The sequence below is a fragment of the Coffea arabica genome, chromosome 2c (genome assembly GCF_036785885.1).
Source record: "Coffea arabica cultivar ET-39 chromosome 2c, Coffea Arabica ET-39 HiFi, whole genome shotgun sequence".
NCBI classification, from domain to species: Eukaryota; Viridiplantae; Streptophyta; class Magnoliopsida; order Gentianales; family Rubiaceae; genus Coffea; species Coffea arabica.
The window spans coordinates 28,487,093-28,502,215 of NC_092312.1; the positions used below are offsets into that span (position 1 = coordinate 28,487,093).

Consider the following 15,123-nt stretch of genomic DNA (forward strand, 5'->3'; position numbering starts at 1 on the left):
GTGCAAATGTTTCATCAAAATTTATTCTTTCTTCTTGTGCATACCCCTTCGCTACAAGTCTAACCTTATTCGTTACTATTTCACCTTTGTCATTCATTTTGTTTCGAAATACCCATTTTGTGCCAATGATAGGATGATCTTGAAGTTTTTCAACTAATGTCCAAACCTTGTTTCTTTCAAATTGATTTAGTTCCTCTTCCATAACTAAAATACAGTTTACATCTTTCAATGCATCAACAACATTTTTGGATTCAAAATATGAGACTAATGCAAAATTATCCATCAATTGTTTAGAGGAGGAATGAGTTTTGACCTTCTCGGATGGATCACCAATGATGAGCTCCTTATGATGGTTTTGAACAAATTTTCAAACTCTTGGAAGATTGTTAGGTGTACCAACATCCTTATCATTATTTTCCAGTGCTGGACTAACTTGAGAACTATCTTCCTTTTGAATCATTTTCTGATGAAACATTGTCTTGATCATTAATTGTGAGCTTCTTTAGTTCTCCTTAAACACCTGCATCATCATCTTCACCACAACTTTTGAAAATATCACCATTAGATTCATCAAAAGTGGCATGTATAGCTTCCTCTATAACGAGAGTCCTTCGATTATAAAGACTCTAAAATCTTTTTTTTTTTACAATAATCCAAGAAAATTCGTTCATTAGATTTTTTTTATCAAACTTTTCAAGATGTTCCTTAATGTTTAAAATGAAGCATTTGCAACCAAAAACTTTGAAGTATCCAATAATAAGTTTTTTTATCAAACATTAACTCATAATAGGTTTTATTTAAAAATAATCTCAAGAGAACTCTATTCATAGTATAACAAGCTGTATTTATAACTTCAACCCAAAAATATTTTGGCAAGTTGCATTCATACAACATGGTTCTTGCTGCCTCTTGAAAAGTTCTATTTTTTCTTTCAACAACTCCATTTTGTTGAGGAGTTCTTGCAGTAGAAAATTCATGTGTAATTCCATTGTTATCACAAAATTCTGAAAAGCCACAAAAACGAAATTCTGAACCATTGTCACTTCTGATCTTGATGATTTTCAACCCAATTAGATTTTGTACTTTTACAAATAATGAAACAAAGTTTTTTAAGGCATCATCTTTGTGTGCAAGAAACATCACCCAAGTATATCTAGAATAATTATTAACAACAACAAAGTAATATCTTTTGCCATCTAAGCTAGCAGTTTGTGTAGGACCAAATAAATCAAGATGTAAAAGTTTCAAAACTTTTGTAGTAGAAACACATTTCTTGGGTTTAAAAGAAACTTTGATTTGTTTTTCAAATTGACAAGCATCACAGATGTTGTCCTTTTCAAATTTAATTTTTGGCAAATCTCTAACAAGTTCCTTTTTGGAAATCTCTTTTAGCAAATCCATGTTGAAATAACAAAGTCTTCTATGCCATAACCAAAGGTCTTCATTTGCTACTTTAAGATATTTAAAGTTGGAAGAATCAACATTTTCAAGAACAACTATATAAATGTCATTTATTTTTGGGTTAAAAACAAAAAAGCCCCCTGTGATAAGCCTAATACACAGAAAAGCCCCCCATGGTTTCAAAATATACAACACGACCCCTCATGCTTTGAACTAAATTGTAAAGGTGACGGAATCCGTTAAACTTAACGGAAATGACTTATTGGAACCTAAAAAAAAATTTTTATACCTAATTTTTATCAAATATACCTATTCTACCCCTTAACTCTCAATTCTCTCTACTTAAAAAATAAAACAAATGATTTTTTTGAGCTGTCTTTTGTTTAATTATGTAAGGGTATTTTGGTCATTTTGACCATTTCCGTTAAGTTTAACGGATTCTGTCACCTTTACAATTTAGTTCAAAGTATGAGGGGTCGTGTTGTATATTTTGAAATCATGGGGGACTTTTCTGTGTATTAGACTTATCACAGGGGACTTTTTTGTTTTTAACCCTTTATTTTTATTCCTTTGAAAATAGTATTAAGTTTTGAGTCAAGAATAAGACATTTATGCTTTTTGAATAACACTAACAGATTTCTATCACACAGTTGACTAACACTTAACAAGTTATAACTCAAATTATCAACTATAAGAATATTGTGAACAAAAGTTTGACCATTCTTACCAATATCACCAATTCCAACAGTTTTGGTTTTATTATTATCTCCAAAAGTTACCTTTCCGCTTGATTTTGGGTTAAGTTGGATGAATTGTGATGGATCACCAGTCATATGCCTTGAACATCCACTATCTATGAACCGTTTTGATTTCTTAACGATATTCATCAAATTCACCTACACAAGAGTTCACAAGATAAAATATGGCACTCTTTACTTTTTGGGTCCTTGAGAGTTAGCATTATGTCTAACTTTCCACATGCATTTTATGTCATTTCTCATATTTTTTTTTAGCATAGCAGTTACTCATCATGTGACCAATTTGATAATAAAAATTGCACATAGTCAGTGAATTACTTGCATGGACAGGTTTAAGAAATCTGATTTATCTTCTCTTGTAAATGGTAAATTCGTGTGCATTAGAGTTCAATCTTTTTTCATGCATGCCAAAAAGAGATTTTGGTTCATTCCTTTGAAACCAGTTTTGTTTCTTGTGTTGAAGCAAATCATCAAGGTCATCCATTCTCCTTTTCAAGTTTCTTTGTTCCTTTTTTAACAATTCACAAAGTTTTGTTTTTTTATCCAGTTCAATATGCAAATCAGTCTCAATTCTTTTCAGGTTATCATTTTCAACTTTCAGATTCTTGTTTTGAAAAAGGTTTGCATTGTCTTGAATAAGAAAATTGATCTTTTATTTTAGTTCCTTGATTTTAACATAGGATTTTTTCAAACTATTATGCAGTCTCTCCATAAATGAATTAACATCATCATCAGATTCATCATCACTATCAAGTGGAGAGTTACAAGTAGTTACCTCATCATCACCAATGGCCATGAAAGCCATTTGGGTAGATTCCTCTTCTTCTTCGACTTCACCTTCTGAGTTGCAATCATTCCATGTAATTTGAAAGTTGTTGAATTTTGATTTTCGTTCAACTTTTCTTTCCTTCTTTTCTTCATTGGACACTCACTTACGTAATCTCCAGGTTGGCCGCATTCAAAGCATTTATCAGTTTGCTTTTTATTGAACTCTTGCTTCCCTTTATTTTTTGCATTGCTGAACTGATTTGGGAATAAGTTGCTGTTTCCTCCTTTTCTGAACCTTCGTTTGTTGAGAATTCTCTTGAAACTTTTTATGATGAGAGATAGATCACTGTCATCAACTTCTGCATCTTCTCTATCCAGGGAGGCAGAATCATCTTCATCTTGAGATGCTTTTAGAGCAATGCTCCTTCTTACTTTTGCATCCTCTTCCTCTTGCACTTTGGACTTAAGTTTCAGTTCATAAGAGGTTAGAGAATTTATAAGAGATTCAATAGGCAAGGAATTTAGATCTCTAGTTTCTTCAATGGCAGTCACTTTACTCTCCTAGTCCTTGGATAAAGTATTCAGAATTTTTCTATTTTTCTCACCTAGAGAGTTTTCCTTTTCCAACACCTCTAAGTTCTTAATGAGGTCATTGAATCTACAATATACATCTTATCAATGTTTTTATGAGGTTCCATCTTAAACGATTCATATTTGGTAACCAGAATAGATTCTTTTGTTCTCTCATATTCTCACTCCCTTCATGGATTTCTCTAAATTTGTCTCAGATTTTTTTAGTTGACTTACACCCTTTGACCCTAATGGATTCATTTGAATCTAAGACACTATACAACACATTCATAACTTTAGCATTCAAGGTAAGATGACTTCTATTTTCACCAGTCAACTCATTTCTAATTTTTGGTTTCGGTCTATGAGTGATTTCATCTATTATAGAGGTATCATATGGACCTTCATTGACAATGAACCATAACTCAATATCAAGAGATTGCAAGAAAATGATTATTCTTTCCTTCCAACTCACATAATTGGATCCATTAAACATTGGAGGTTTAGTGACGGATTGTCCCTCAAAAAATATGGCATTGTTGGTTGTCATTTTTACTCCAAAGCCGATTGAGCTTAATCTCTAGGAGACCAAACTCTGATACCAATTGTAAAGATCAAAGACAATCTAAGAGGGGGTTGAATTAGGTTATTTAAGAAACTAATCAAATTGTAAGACTCTTTTTCTTCAATTTGAAAATTACTCTCCTTTCTAGATAACCACACAATGTAGCAATTAACGAGAGATCAAGATTGCTTGTGAGTAGAAGAGAAAGACAGTTTGTATTTGCAATATAGTAAACAGTAGAGAAAGGATAGCAAACCAGAATCACTTCCAAACTCCTCTTGAGCTTGGATAAAATAAATTTCTTCAAGTTGATCAATTACAACCAATCTTTGTGTACAAAGGAAGGATCACTTCCTCCTTACCCCAAGCCACACTTGATCAAGTTAGAAAATTTTACTATCACTCGGATAACCCTCATAAATCTACACTATTGAAGTAATTTTCTCACACAAGAAAAGGTTCTATGAAATTTACACAACTAAGAGTACAAATCTTTCTTGAAAAGTATTTTCTCAATAAAATCACTCTTGATATGATGTAATCTCAATGTGCAAAGTTATTTTTAAGTGGTTCCCTTTGTTCTATTTATATGAGACCAAAAAATTCTTCAATTAATGCTTCCAACGGATAGAAAGTAGTTGAAGAATTAACTAGCCGTTGGAAGTGTCGGACGTCCGGTGGACCTATTTCTTGCGTCCAAATGCAGGCAGTGAGTTCAAGAAAATTTCTTGAATTCTTTCGAACGTTCGGTACCTTTAGTGTATGCGTCCGAAGGTAGGGAGTGAAACTGAAAATTCTTCTTCAATTCTTTTCGGACGTCCGGTGCCTCTAAAGCTTTGCGTCCGAAGTGTCGCAATGTTTGTCGGACGTCCGGTGCTCTGATGATGTGCGTCCGATTGAAGTCAGTGAGTTTAGAAGAAATAATTTAATATCTTTGGATGTCCAAGAGTGGAGTTCTCCATGCATCTGAAGTTGCGTAATGATTGTCGGACGTCCGATCCAATCTTTTTGTGCGTCCGATAGCCGCTTCAGTATTCTTGGTGCTTAGTTTTTGAACCTGTTTTGCTCCATTTTTGAAAAGGTCTATTAAGAAAATATTAGTAACATCCATTTGTTTTGTAATCATCAAAAGCTACAGATTGAGATAAACAGGTTATCAATAATTAAAAAAAAATTGATTGTCATCGCTTATATGGCAGTTATAACTTATTTATCAGATCATAAGCGGAATTATTTTGTATCGACGTTCAATTAGGAGAACCATTTCCGAAATTGCTTCTTGACTAGAGTTTGTTCAATATTATTTGAGTCTTAATAATTTACTATTTACTCTGAGCTATTTATTATATTCAAGTAATCTAGTTTATTTTCATAAAACCTCCCGTATCCAGAATTGTAGAAGAAGTTAATTTCTTTTAGTCTCTATAGATTTGACCCTGCTTACCACTAGATGCAAAAGTTCTATTTAATTTGAGTAGGAATTTATTATTGCATAGGCTCGACAAACTGTCAGTAACTAGGAAAAAACTCTCTTCCTTCTCTCTTCTTATTTTCTCTAATTTCTCAACTATTTCATGGCTGCCCTTCAGCCGTCGGCTGAGGGGCAAGGATTATCACCTACCAAAAACAAATCTTTTTCTCAACTTTTTTCTCAGCCGGCAACATCGCCTATCCACATTCAGCAGGCTTCTGTCTACAAGGGAGAAGCTGCGGTAGTTTTTTCTAAAGCAGATGCAGACAAACTTGCAGCGCCGTTTCAATGGGCTTTGGTGGGAAAATTTTCTTACGGCCGACTGTCTTTGGAAGACATTCGAAAGTTTTTTGCTTCTTTAAACCTGAAGGATCATGTTTCTATTGGATTGATGGACTATAGGCATGTTCTCATTAAGTGCATGGCTGAAGCTGACTTCAACAGAATTTGGATGAGAGGGATTTGGCAGCTGGGTAAATATCCGATGCGTGTGTTTAGATGGACAAGGGAGTTTCATGTGCTTAGGGAATCATCTTTGGCTCCGGTTTGGGTAGTTCTTCCAGCTCTGCCTATTCATTATTTCGACAAACATTCATTATTCTCCATACTTTCTCCAGTAGGAAGACCACTGTTTCTAGATTCGGCAACGGCAGCTGGGACTCGACCAAGTTTGGCCAGGGTATGTGTGGAGCTCGATGTAGCGAAATCTTTTACACAAAGAGTTTGGGTGGCTGTTGAAGGGGAGTCTGGATTTTGGCAACGGATTGTGCCAGAGAATATGCCATTGTATTGTTCAACTTGTTCACGTTTGGGTCATTCCCAAGAGCAATGCAAGAAGAATGTAACTGAGGTTGGGTCTCGGTATCTATATAAGCATAACACGAAGCTGCAGACGGATCTATCGTTAGAAGTTAATAATGTTCAAGTGTCTAATTTAGACCTCGTGAAAAACCCAGATGCTAACTTGGAAAAAACAACAGATGCCGTGACTGATTCCGACGAAGTACATCGTACTGAGATGGGCAATTATGCGGAAAAACTAAAAGGTGCAGTGGTGGAGGAAGTTTGTACTGCCACAAAGGTTCAAGAAGTTAGTAAGCCTGATGATCACCTAATTCAGCTTGGAGTAACTAAGTTGCCGTCCTCTGCTGGATTTGAACAACCACAAAATGATCTTGCAATGGAGCTGCCAGTTCGTGAGAAACGAAGGGAAATGGAAAACCAGCTGGAGAAGGTCCACGGGAATGAATACCAAGGGACCCGTTTTGAAACTAATATAAATCCCACAGACAAACTTCAGAGTAAGGCCGACAAAAATACTCTTCATCATCTAAATACTGATCACCAAGTGGTGATAGTTGCTGCATCCAAGCCGACAACATATGATGTGCAAGGGAATTTGAATACGGCTCATATGGGAGAGCAAGCACTTGTTGGGGAACAATTGTTAATGCAAAAGCATTCAGAACAGGCCCATGGAAATGATGAAGGGACCCAAGCTACATCGTCTGAAGCATCAAAAGAGAAACTTCAGTCCATGGCCGACAATAACTCTTTGGAGCATCTCTATGTTGAGTTGCGAGGAGTGGAGAATTTCGGTCCTACAGAGCATGGGATAGTGGAGGTTAATTCACCAACTGTTGCAGGAAATTTGTCTCCCAGACCGGGTGTCCCACAAGAAAATTTGACTGAATCATCAGGTCCTTCTTCAAGTCTTGATCAATCAGGGGGGGCTGACCGTAATCCCAAACAAAAAAGGACAAAAGGTTTGAGGGCTAATCTGCAAACCGACAGAATTTTGCGCTCACGGTCAGAGACATCATCCAAAAACTCATTCCAGGTTCTTTCTCATGATTAATGGCATTTTTTGGAATATTAGAGGAGTAGCTAAAGCACCTAATCTACGAAGATTAATCAATTTAGTACGGACACATCATCTCCAATTTGTTGTGATTTGTGAGCCAAAGTTAGACGTATCTAAAATACAAACCATTCGTCTACGTCTATTATTTGATTACGTGCTTGTTAATTGTTCAAGTGATATTTGGGTGTTCTACAATAATCCTTTTCTTTGCTCGATTGTTGGTAATTCGGATCAGCATATTTCTCTACATGTACAAAGTCCCCTAATTCCTTCTCCAATAATTTTGTCCTTTGTTCATGCAAAATGCTCAGTTGACGAGCGGCGTGAGTTATGGTCCTCATTGTTAGCTGATAAGCCTAGTTTTCTTCCTTGGTGTATTGGGGGTGATTTTAATGTTATTGTAGCAACTCATGAAAAAAGGGGAAGTCGTCCATTTGCTATAACAGAAGGAGTGGAATTTCTGTCTTTCATGGAGGAGGCTGGAGTATTTGATGTAGGCTTCTCAGGACCCAATTTTACATGGTCAAACAATCGACGAAGTAGAGCTCGGATTTCAAAGAGGTTAGACAGGTTCTTAGTCAACGGGGCATGTCTGGATCTTTCTCATAACATTTCTGTCATTCACTTGGCTAGACATCCATCTGACCATTCACCGTTAAAGCTCTCATTTGTTCCTCAATCAGATACTAAGCCGCGTCCATTTCGATTTTTGAATGTGTGGACAACTAAACCACAACTCTTGGAGGTAATACGCCAGGCTTGGACTCAAGATGTCAATGGATCTCCGATGCGTGCTCTATGTTCTAAATTATTAGCAACAAGAAAAGCTATTCAGACATGGAACAAAGAACACTTTGGAAACGTGATCGATAATGTGCGATCTGCAGAAATGGCGGTGCAACGGGCAGAAGAAGTGGTAGATCAAGATGATTCGGAGGAGTGCCAGATTGAACTCAAAAAGGCTCAGGCGGAGCTGAGATATGCATTATCAATTGAAGAACAATTTTGGAGGCAAAAGGCTAGGGTAAAATGGCTTCGACAGGGAGATACTAATTCAAAGTATTTTCATGCGATAGTAAGACAGAGACGGGCTCAAGCTATGATTCATCGTATCAAAAAAGCCAATGGTGTTTGGGTGGACAATGAAGCTGATATAGCAAGTGAAGCAACCACCTATTTCTCTGAACTTTTCTCGGATTCTTTGGGATCATCTGCAGATATGCTACATCTCATTCCACCTATGATTTCGGGAGAGGATAATGTGAAGTTGGAAGAAATCCCTTCAATTGAAGAGGTTTATAGAGTCCTGCAGGCAATGGATGAAGAAAGTGCTGCTGGCCCAGATGGATTCACGGGAAAATTTTTTACTTTTGCATGGCAAGTAATCGCCCAAGATGTCTACAAGGCGGTACTCAGTTTTTTCTGTGGAGCAGAGCTACCTCGTTTCATCACCTCTACTTCAATTGTTCTAATTCCGAAGGTGCCAAATCCTCAAGATTTTTCTCAATTTAGACCCATCAGCCTATGTAACTTCTTCAACAAGCTATTATCAAGGATCTTGGCAGACAGAATGGCGGGAATATTGCCAAAAATTATTTCTCCCCAGCAGACAGGATTTGTGAAGGGTCGCAATATAACCGAAAACTTCCTACTTGCACAGGAGGTGATATCGGGTATGGCGAAAAAGAATAGAGGTGGAAATGTGGTTATGAAACTAGACATGTCTAAGGCATATGACAGAGTGGCATGGAGTCATATTATAAATGTTCTGAGAAGGTTCGGTTTTGGTGAGAGATTCATTGATATGGTTTGGCGACTGATTTCTAATGTCTGGTTTTCCGTCATTATAAATGGATCCTCATATGGTTTTTTCAAGTCTTCAAGAGGACTCCGTCAGGGGGACCCATTATCACCAGCATTATTTATTATAGGGGCAGAGGTGTTATCTAGAGCACTGAATAATCTTGTCATGCAACCAAGATTTGTGAGTTTCAAAGTTCCATATGGATGCCCGTCTATTACTCACTTGGCATTTGCGGATGATGTTCTTATATTTGCAAATGGATCCTCATTTTCCCTGAAGGCTATCATGAAAGTGTTAGATGATTATCAAAGATGCTCGGGCCAATTACTAAATGTACAAAAAAGCTGTTATCTGGTTCATCCATCTGTATCAATGGCAAGACGACGGCTGCTTGATCGCATCTCTAGGTTTGCCCGCAAGTCATTTCCAATACGCTATTTAGGGTTTCCGCTCTACATTGGAAGATGCAAATCATCTTATTTTGGAGAAGTTTGTCACGCAATACTAGCAAGGATTCTGTCTTGGAAATCAAGGTTACTTTCCTTTGGAGGAAAAATTATTCTAATCAAGCATGTACTATCTTCAATACCAGTTCACCTAATGTCAGCTGCAGTGATTCCCAGCTCGGTGTTTAAAACTATAGAAAAGGCATGCTCGGCATTCCTCTGGGGATCCTCACCCGAGGAATCGAAGCTTCATTGGATACGTTGGCCTCAATTGTGCTATCCAGTTGAGGAAGGGGGAATTGGATTTCGGAGATTATGTGACGTCTACACAGCCTTTTCCTCCAAGTTATGGTGGAAATTCCGAACAGAATCATCACTGTGGTCGACCTTCATGAAAGCAAAGTATTGTAAATGTCTGCACCCTTGTCAGGTAGAACTCAGGCCAACGGATTCGGCAATTTGGCGAAGGATGCTCAATGTGAGTCGGCAAGTGGAACTCTCAATATTATGGGTGGCCAAATATGGGGCGTGTCATTTTTGGTACGATAACTGGTTGGGGAGTGGTGCATTGTTTCTAAAGGTTCCAGTTATCCCAAATTTGACGTTCCGAAACTTCGTAAACAACGGCCATTGGGATTTGAATCTTCTATACCACACATTGCCAAAGGAAATTGCTTATTCCATCTCAGAACAAATGGTCCCAGAAGAAGGAAGTATAGCTGAAGTCTTTTGGATGCCCACAACAACTGGAAATTTCTCTCTACATTCGGCTTTTGGGGACATTAGGCAGACCCGACCCACGTCTATGGTATTTGCTTCCATTTGGCACCCTCTGATACCTTTGAAAGTTTCATTTTTCATGTTGAGATTACTTCTGAGGAGAATACCGACACCGGATAAGCTTCGTAAATTTGGTTTCCATTTGCCGTCAAAGTGCTTTTGCTGTACTGAGCCTTCCGAGGAGTCTATTGAGCATTTATTCTCCAACGGACACATTGCGTCATTCCTTTGGAATTATTTTGGAGGGTTATGTGGAATAAAATTCTCAAGATCTTTTCTACGAGCACGCATAGTTGATTGGTGGTTGAATTCACAGGATTCTGAGTTACGAAAGATTATTTGCCGTATTCTTCCTAGTGTAATTTGCTGGCAGATTTGGAAGGAAAGGAACAAAGCAATGTTTGAGGGTGTCCAGATGCAATCATCGGCCATTCGCCAAGCCATCTTCTCAGAAATCCAATCCATGGTAGGAATACATTTTAAACAATTGATAAGACTACAATCCTTTTGTCAATTGTATGATTGGTCAAAGGCACCTGGGGGTACGGTTGTATATCAAGGTATCCGCTAGGAAACCAAAGAGACAGGGAGGTATACTCTTAACACGGATGGATGTGCTAAGGGTAATCCAGGAATAGGTGGAGGTGGGGGCATACTCCGGGATTCCACTGGATTACCAATGATTGGTTTTTCGGCATATCTGGGAGAAACTACATGTCTCCGTGCAGAGGCTTGTGCCCTTCTTATTGGTCTTCAGATCTGTATACATAACGGTTTTGGAAACATATGTGTACAATCAGATTCTTTGGTTTTAATTGGGATCATTCAACGTCGTACTCAGTGTCCGTGGAAAATTCGAAGATACGTCAACCAGATTTGGCAATTATTAGATGATCCACCTAGATTCACGCACTGCTATCGGGAGGCTAACACAGTTGCTGATGCTTTATCTAATGTGGGTATATCTCATCCAGATAAACAAATTGAGGTTTACGATACTTTCAGTAAATTCCCAAGATTGGCTCGTGGGGCAATCCGTTTGGACAGAATAGGGATACCTTCAATTAGAAAAATGAGGATTATGTAAGAGGAATATTTGGTTCTATTTTCCATGAATAAATAAAAAGAATTTCTATAAAAAAAAAAAAAAAGGTAGCAAGTAGAAAGGGCACCTTGAACCTGCGGCAGAGAAACTAAAGGCACTCCAACAAAGAAACCTCAACACTTTCCAATATTTCTAAAACGAAAAAGGAAATGGTACCAATCAATTTAGATTTAATCCCACAACTTGAGCAAAAAGATAAATTATCTAGTATTTTCCAATGCTTGACCATATCTGTACCTACAATCACGTTTTGGTTTGCGTAGATGTCATACATCACAAAACCAGCATCTCACACAAAGTGAATGAGATGTTGGCGCATCTCATCACATAATAATTAATTGAAAACAACATGCATTGCATCCTTAATTTTTTTGGAGCATTACACCAAGATAGAATGACTTAATATAAATGGATTCTAATTTATACTTACTATTCTAACCAGACCTACCATTCCAATTTAGCACACATTTTTGTCAGAATATGGTAAATAAAGGCACTTTATACTATATGAATTTCACAAAAAGTTATGCAAAAAATGGACGTATAGGTAGAGAAGATACATACCCAAAAAGTTCTCAATTATGTTTTCAAGATGCTAAAGTAATTCTTTTCCAGATTTGCTGATGGTGCTTTTTGTTTTCAAGGTTTATGCAAAGAACATCATACTATCTCTCTTAGTCAAATAATACAATTCTTCACCACAAATTTCCTAAAGCATCTCTGAACCTAGCTTGGAAAAAAAAAAGGAGAGCTTCTTATTAACACTATGAAATGATTGTGAGAAAGAAGAATTTAACCTAGAGTAATTAACATACAACTCCTCAAAGGAAAGAAAAATTAGAAACAACCAATATTTTTTTATCTTAAAATTGTACCCATATTCACACAATATACAATGATAAAACAAACAAAAACCTATAAACCATTATTTTGTTCTATGGGATTTAGAGAGGAAAAAAAGTACCTTTAGTGATTGTAATGGTAGATGACAACAGAATTGAGATGCTAGATGATAGGGTTTGTAGATAAAGTTTTGTGGAGAATGCTAGATTGAAAAATTTTCAGTGAGTTTCAATGTTTTTAGGATTTACTCTAATACTTATCAGTTACGAGAAGAAGTAAGGAAACCTCATCAATTAGGCAAGTAAATCTCATCAAACAGTGAACTGTGTTTTTTTTTTTTTCATTTTGCTTATTTTAAACTTTTAGGAAATGCCAGTAACACTCATGATCCAATGACGCATAAGGTGAAATGCCAACCAAGTGTGGCCAAATTTGCATTTGATGGCATAGTTAGCAAAAATGCTGTTGAGCTAGCATTTTCATTGTGTGAAGAAGTGAAGTCCCCTTGAAAGATTCAACCATGGCGTTCCCTTGAAAAGTTCCATTAAATAGCTGCCACTAATTCAGATTTTTCTTGTAGTGATTAGTGGCTGTTTATTGGATGTTTCTAATTTGTACACACCGAGTCCAATTCAAAGAGAAAGATCTTCTTGTTTTCCTTAGTCTTTGTCTCTCCAGAAGAATATGACACGTGGGTCCCAATCTTTTGCTATTCTTATTGAAGTTTCAAGCTACTAAGAAGTGTTAATGGTACTCAATTAAACATTCATGGAACACATGTGGACCTGCGAGTAACACACATCATGTGATGATTGGTGTTGAAATTTTCAAAATCCAAATGCATAATAAAAAATTTAATAACATCAACGGCTGGAGTTTGGAAATCAACGAAATATTTTTGTTTATTTTGGAAGTTGCTTGCTAAACAAAAACTACACAGAAATATTCTGCAGTAATTACCATGAAAATTTTTAATTTTTTCCTTCTAGTTGTGGTGTCATTATCCACAGCATTGTCATGAAAGGGACGAGAATTTTGGTGGACAGAATAAAAATTTGTTGAGTGTTTACGTGGTTAACCATTTTGCTTCTCGTTATTATAAACCATGACTAGTTGACTAGTTCTGAAACAAGGTTTGTCAAAATTCAAACTTTAGAAGTTTAAGGTGTTGAAAAATCTTGTTTGACAAAAAAGTGCAAATACTTTTTGCTAAGCATGAAATTTAGCTTTTCTTCCCAACTTACCAAACGTGGCAAAGATAACGTTTGGACTCTGATTCATCCAAGATTTAAGCTCGTACAGTAACATAAATCTTCTGTGCCTTACATTAGGGACAATCAGGTGAATTTGCCTTACATTATTTTGAAAACATCAGCAACATGAAAAAAGATGTAATGAAACAAGTTGTAGTAACCACAATCCTCTGTGCCAAATAACGGGGCAGACTCTTTGAACTGAGGGCACAAGAATTTATTTATTTTTTCAGTATTTCTTGAGGAATTCTCTGGCAATCTTTCCATTGCCTCCCTTAGGATAGAATCCTCCTGGAACATGCTCATTACCAGTGCCATAAACAATCCTCAGTATCTCCTCTGGACCCCTCTCATATGAGATAGAGTAGGAATTGGCAGATAAAACGTTGCTTGAAGTCCGTCCTTCGGCGCCTAGCTTCAGTGGGACAAAGATCCCTTCGTCCTTGATGCCATCCTTGCCCAACTTGTTTCTCAGCTTTGAAATGCGAATAGTAAATTCAGCAACTGTTTGATTGTAAGGATATACCACTTCTTTAGCTCGTTCATAGAGATACATTCTGATTACTGCATCTTGGCCTGATTCAACTCCTAGTAGTCCCGCCAAAAGCTACAAAATTAAGGAGAAAAAATATATGTGAATCACATACACGTTTTTTTCAACTTAGCTATCTTGCTTATTGAAACGAAAAAAATTCTTAACTTTTTGAATATGCTCAATCATGGATTTTTGGCCTGAATCTTAATGGACTTACACGCTTGGCTCGATAGCCTTGGAGTAAGGGATTTGTGCCAACATAGCCTACTAGGCCTACATAGGGAATTACATAAGAAGCCAACATGTAGTTGAGGCTGTTGCTGTAGGGGTTGAAGGGAGGGTCGAGTTTGTACCCAAATGCTTCATCAAAGAGCTTTGCAAAGTTTTCAGCACGGAGGTCCAGCTGTGGCCTTGGGAACAAACCTACCGTATCTCTAAGCGCCCTAAAGTTCAATGACCAAAGAAAAAATTGATGATCAGATATACTTCACGATTGGGATTCTAGCTCTAATATAGTAGAAATGAATAAATACATATGAACCTGAGATGGCCAACTTCTTGATAGGCAAATTCAGTGATAATGTTCTTTGTAAGAAGATCGAGATTGGCTTTTTGGGCACCGATGGGAGGAGGGCCTCCCTTGGGCAATTCAGGCTCAACCACGTCGAGCCCATGGCCTAAGGCACCCCACAAGAAAAATTCTGCTTCCAAGAACTCTAGATTCACTGGAAACTGCAACAGTTCAATGTCTTTCTCGTATAGTGGAAGTGATTTTTGGGGAAAAGTTGGCTTGCAAGGTTGAGGGGAAAATGATGCTGTGGATGCTGTGCAAGACACCATCAAGATCATGAACACGACTGTTTGAGGCTTATATGATAAAAGAAGAGCCATTGTTCGACGGCAGAATGAGAAACAGAGGTTGAGAAGACGTGATTTGAGTTTTGAGATGCATTGATCGAG

The 15,123-nt window shown here is 37.1% G+C and overlaps 2 protein-coding genes across 2 annotated transcripts; one reads left to right on the forward strand and one right to left on the reverse strand.

Annotated features, from left to right (window-relative positions):
• Positions 1-5,636: 5,636 nt before the first annotated feature.
• LOC140035592 (uncharacterized) lies at positions 5,637-11,514 on the forward strand. Its single transcript, XM_072076883.1, has 3 exons — positions 5,637-7,299; positions 7,709-10,893; positions 11,050-11,514. The coding sequence occupies exons 1-3, from the start codon at positions 5,637-5,639 to the stop codon at positions 11,512-11,514; spliced, it is 5,313 nt and encodes a 1,770-aa protein (XP_071932984.1).
• A 2,163-nt stretch (positions 11,515-13,677) lies between these two features.
• Positions 13,678-15,123, reverse strand: LOC113727123 (ferritin-like catalase Nec2). The gene is made up of 3 exons (XM_027251125.2): positions 14,705-15,123; positions 14,381-14,606; positions 13,678-14,235 (listed from the first exon to the last, which is right to left on the reverse strand). The coding sequence occupies exons 1-3, from the start codon at positions 15,052-15,054 to the stop codon at positions 13,858-13,860; spliced, it is 954 nt and encodes a 317-aa protein (XP_027106926.1). The 5' UTR covers positions 15,055-15,123; the 3' UTR covers positions 13,678-13,857.

Coding starts and splice junctions, on each gene's coding strand:
- LOC140035592 (XM_072076883.1), top strand. CDS start 5,637: ATGGCTGCCCTTCAGCCGTCGGCTGAGGGGCAAGGATTATCACCTACC. Junction 7,300..7,708: donor CAAACAAAAAAGGACAAAAG/GTTTGAGGGCTA, acceptor CAAAATGCTCAG/TTGACGAGCGGCGTGAGTTA. Junction 10,894..11,049: donor TCTCAGAAATCCAATCCATG/GTAGGAATACAT, acceptor GGATGTGCTAAG/GGTAATCCAGGAATAGGTGG.
- LOC113727123 (XM_027251125.2), bottom strand. CDS start 15,054: ATGGCTCTTCTTTTATCATATAAGCCTCAAACAGTCGTGTTCATGATC. Junction 14,607..14,704: donor CAAGAAGTTGGCCATCTCAG/GTTCATATGTAT, acceptor ATTGAACTTTAG/GGCGCTTAGAGATACGGTAG. Junction 14,236..14,380: donor AAGGCTATCGAGCCAAGCGT/GTAAGTCCATTA, acceptor TTAATTTTGTAG/CTTTTGGCGGGACTACTAGG.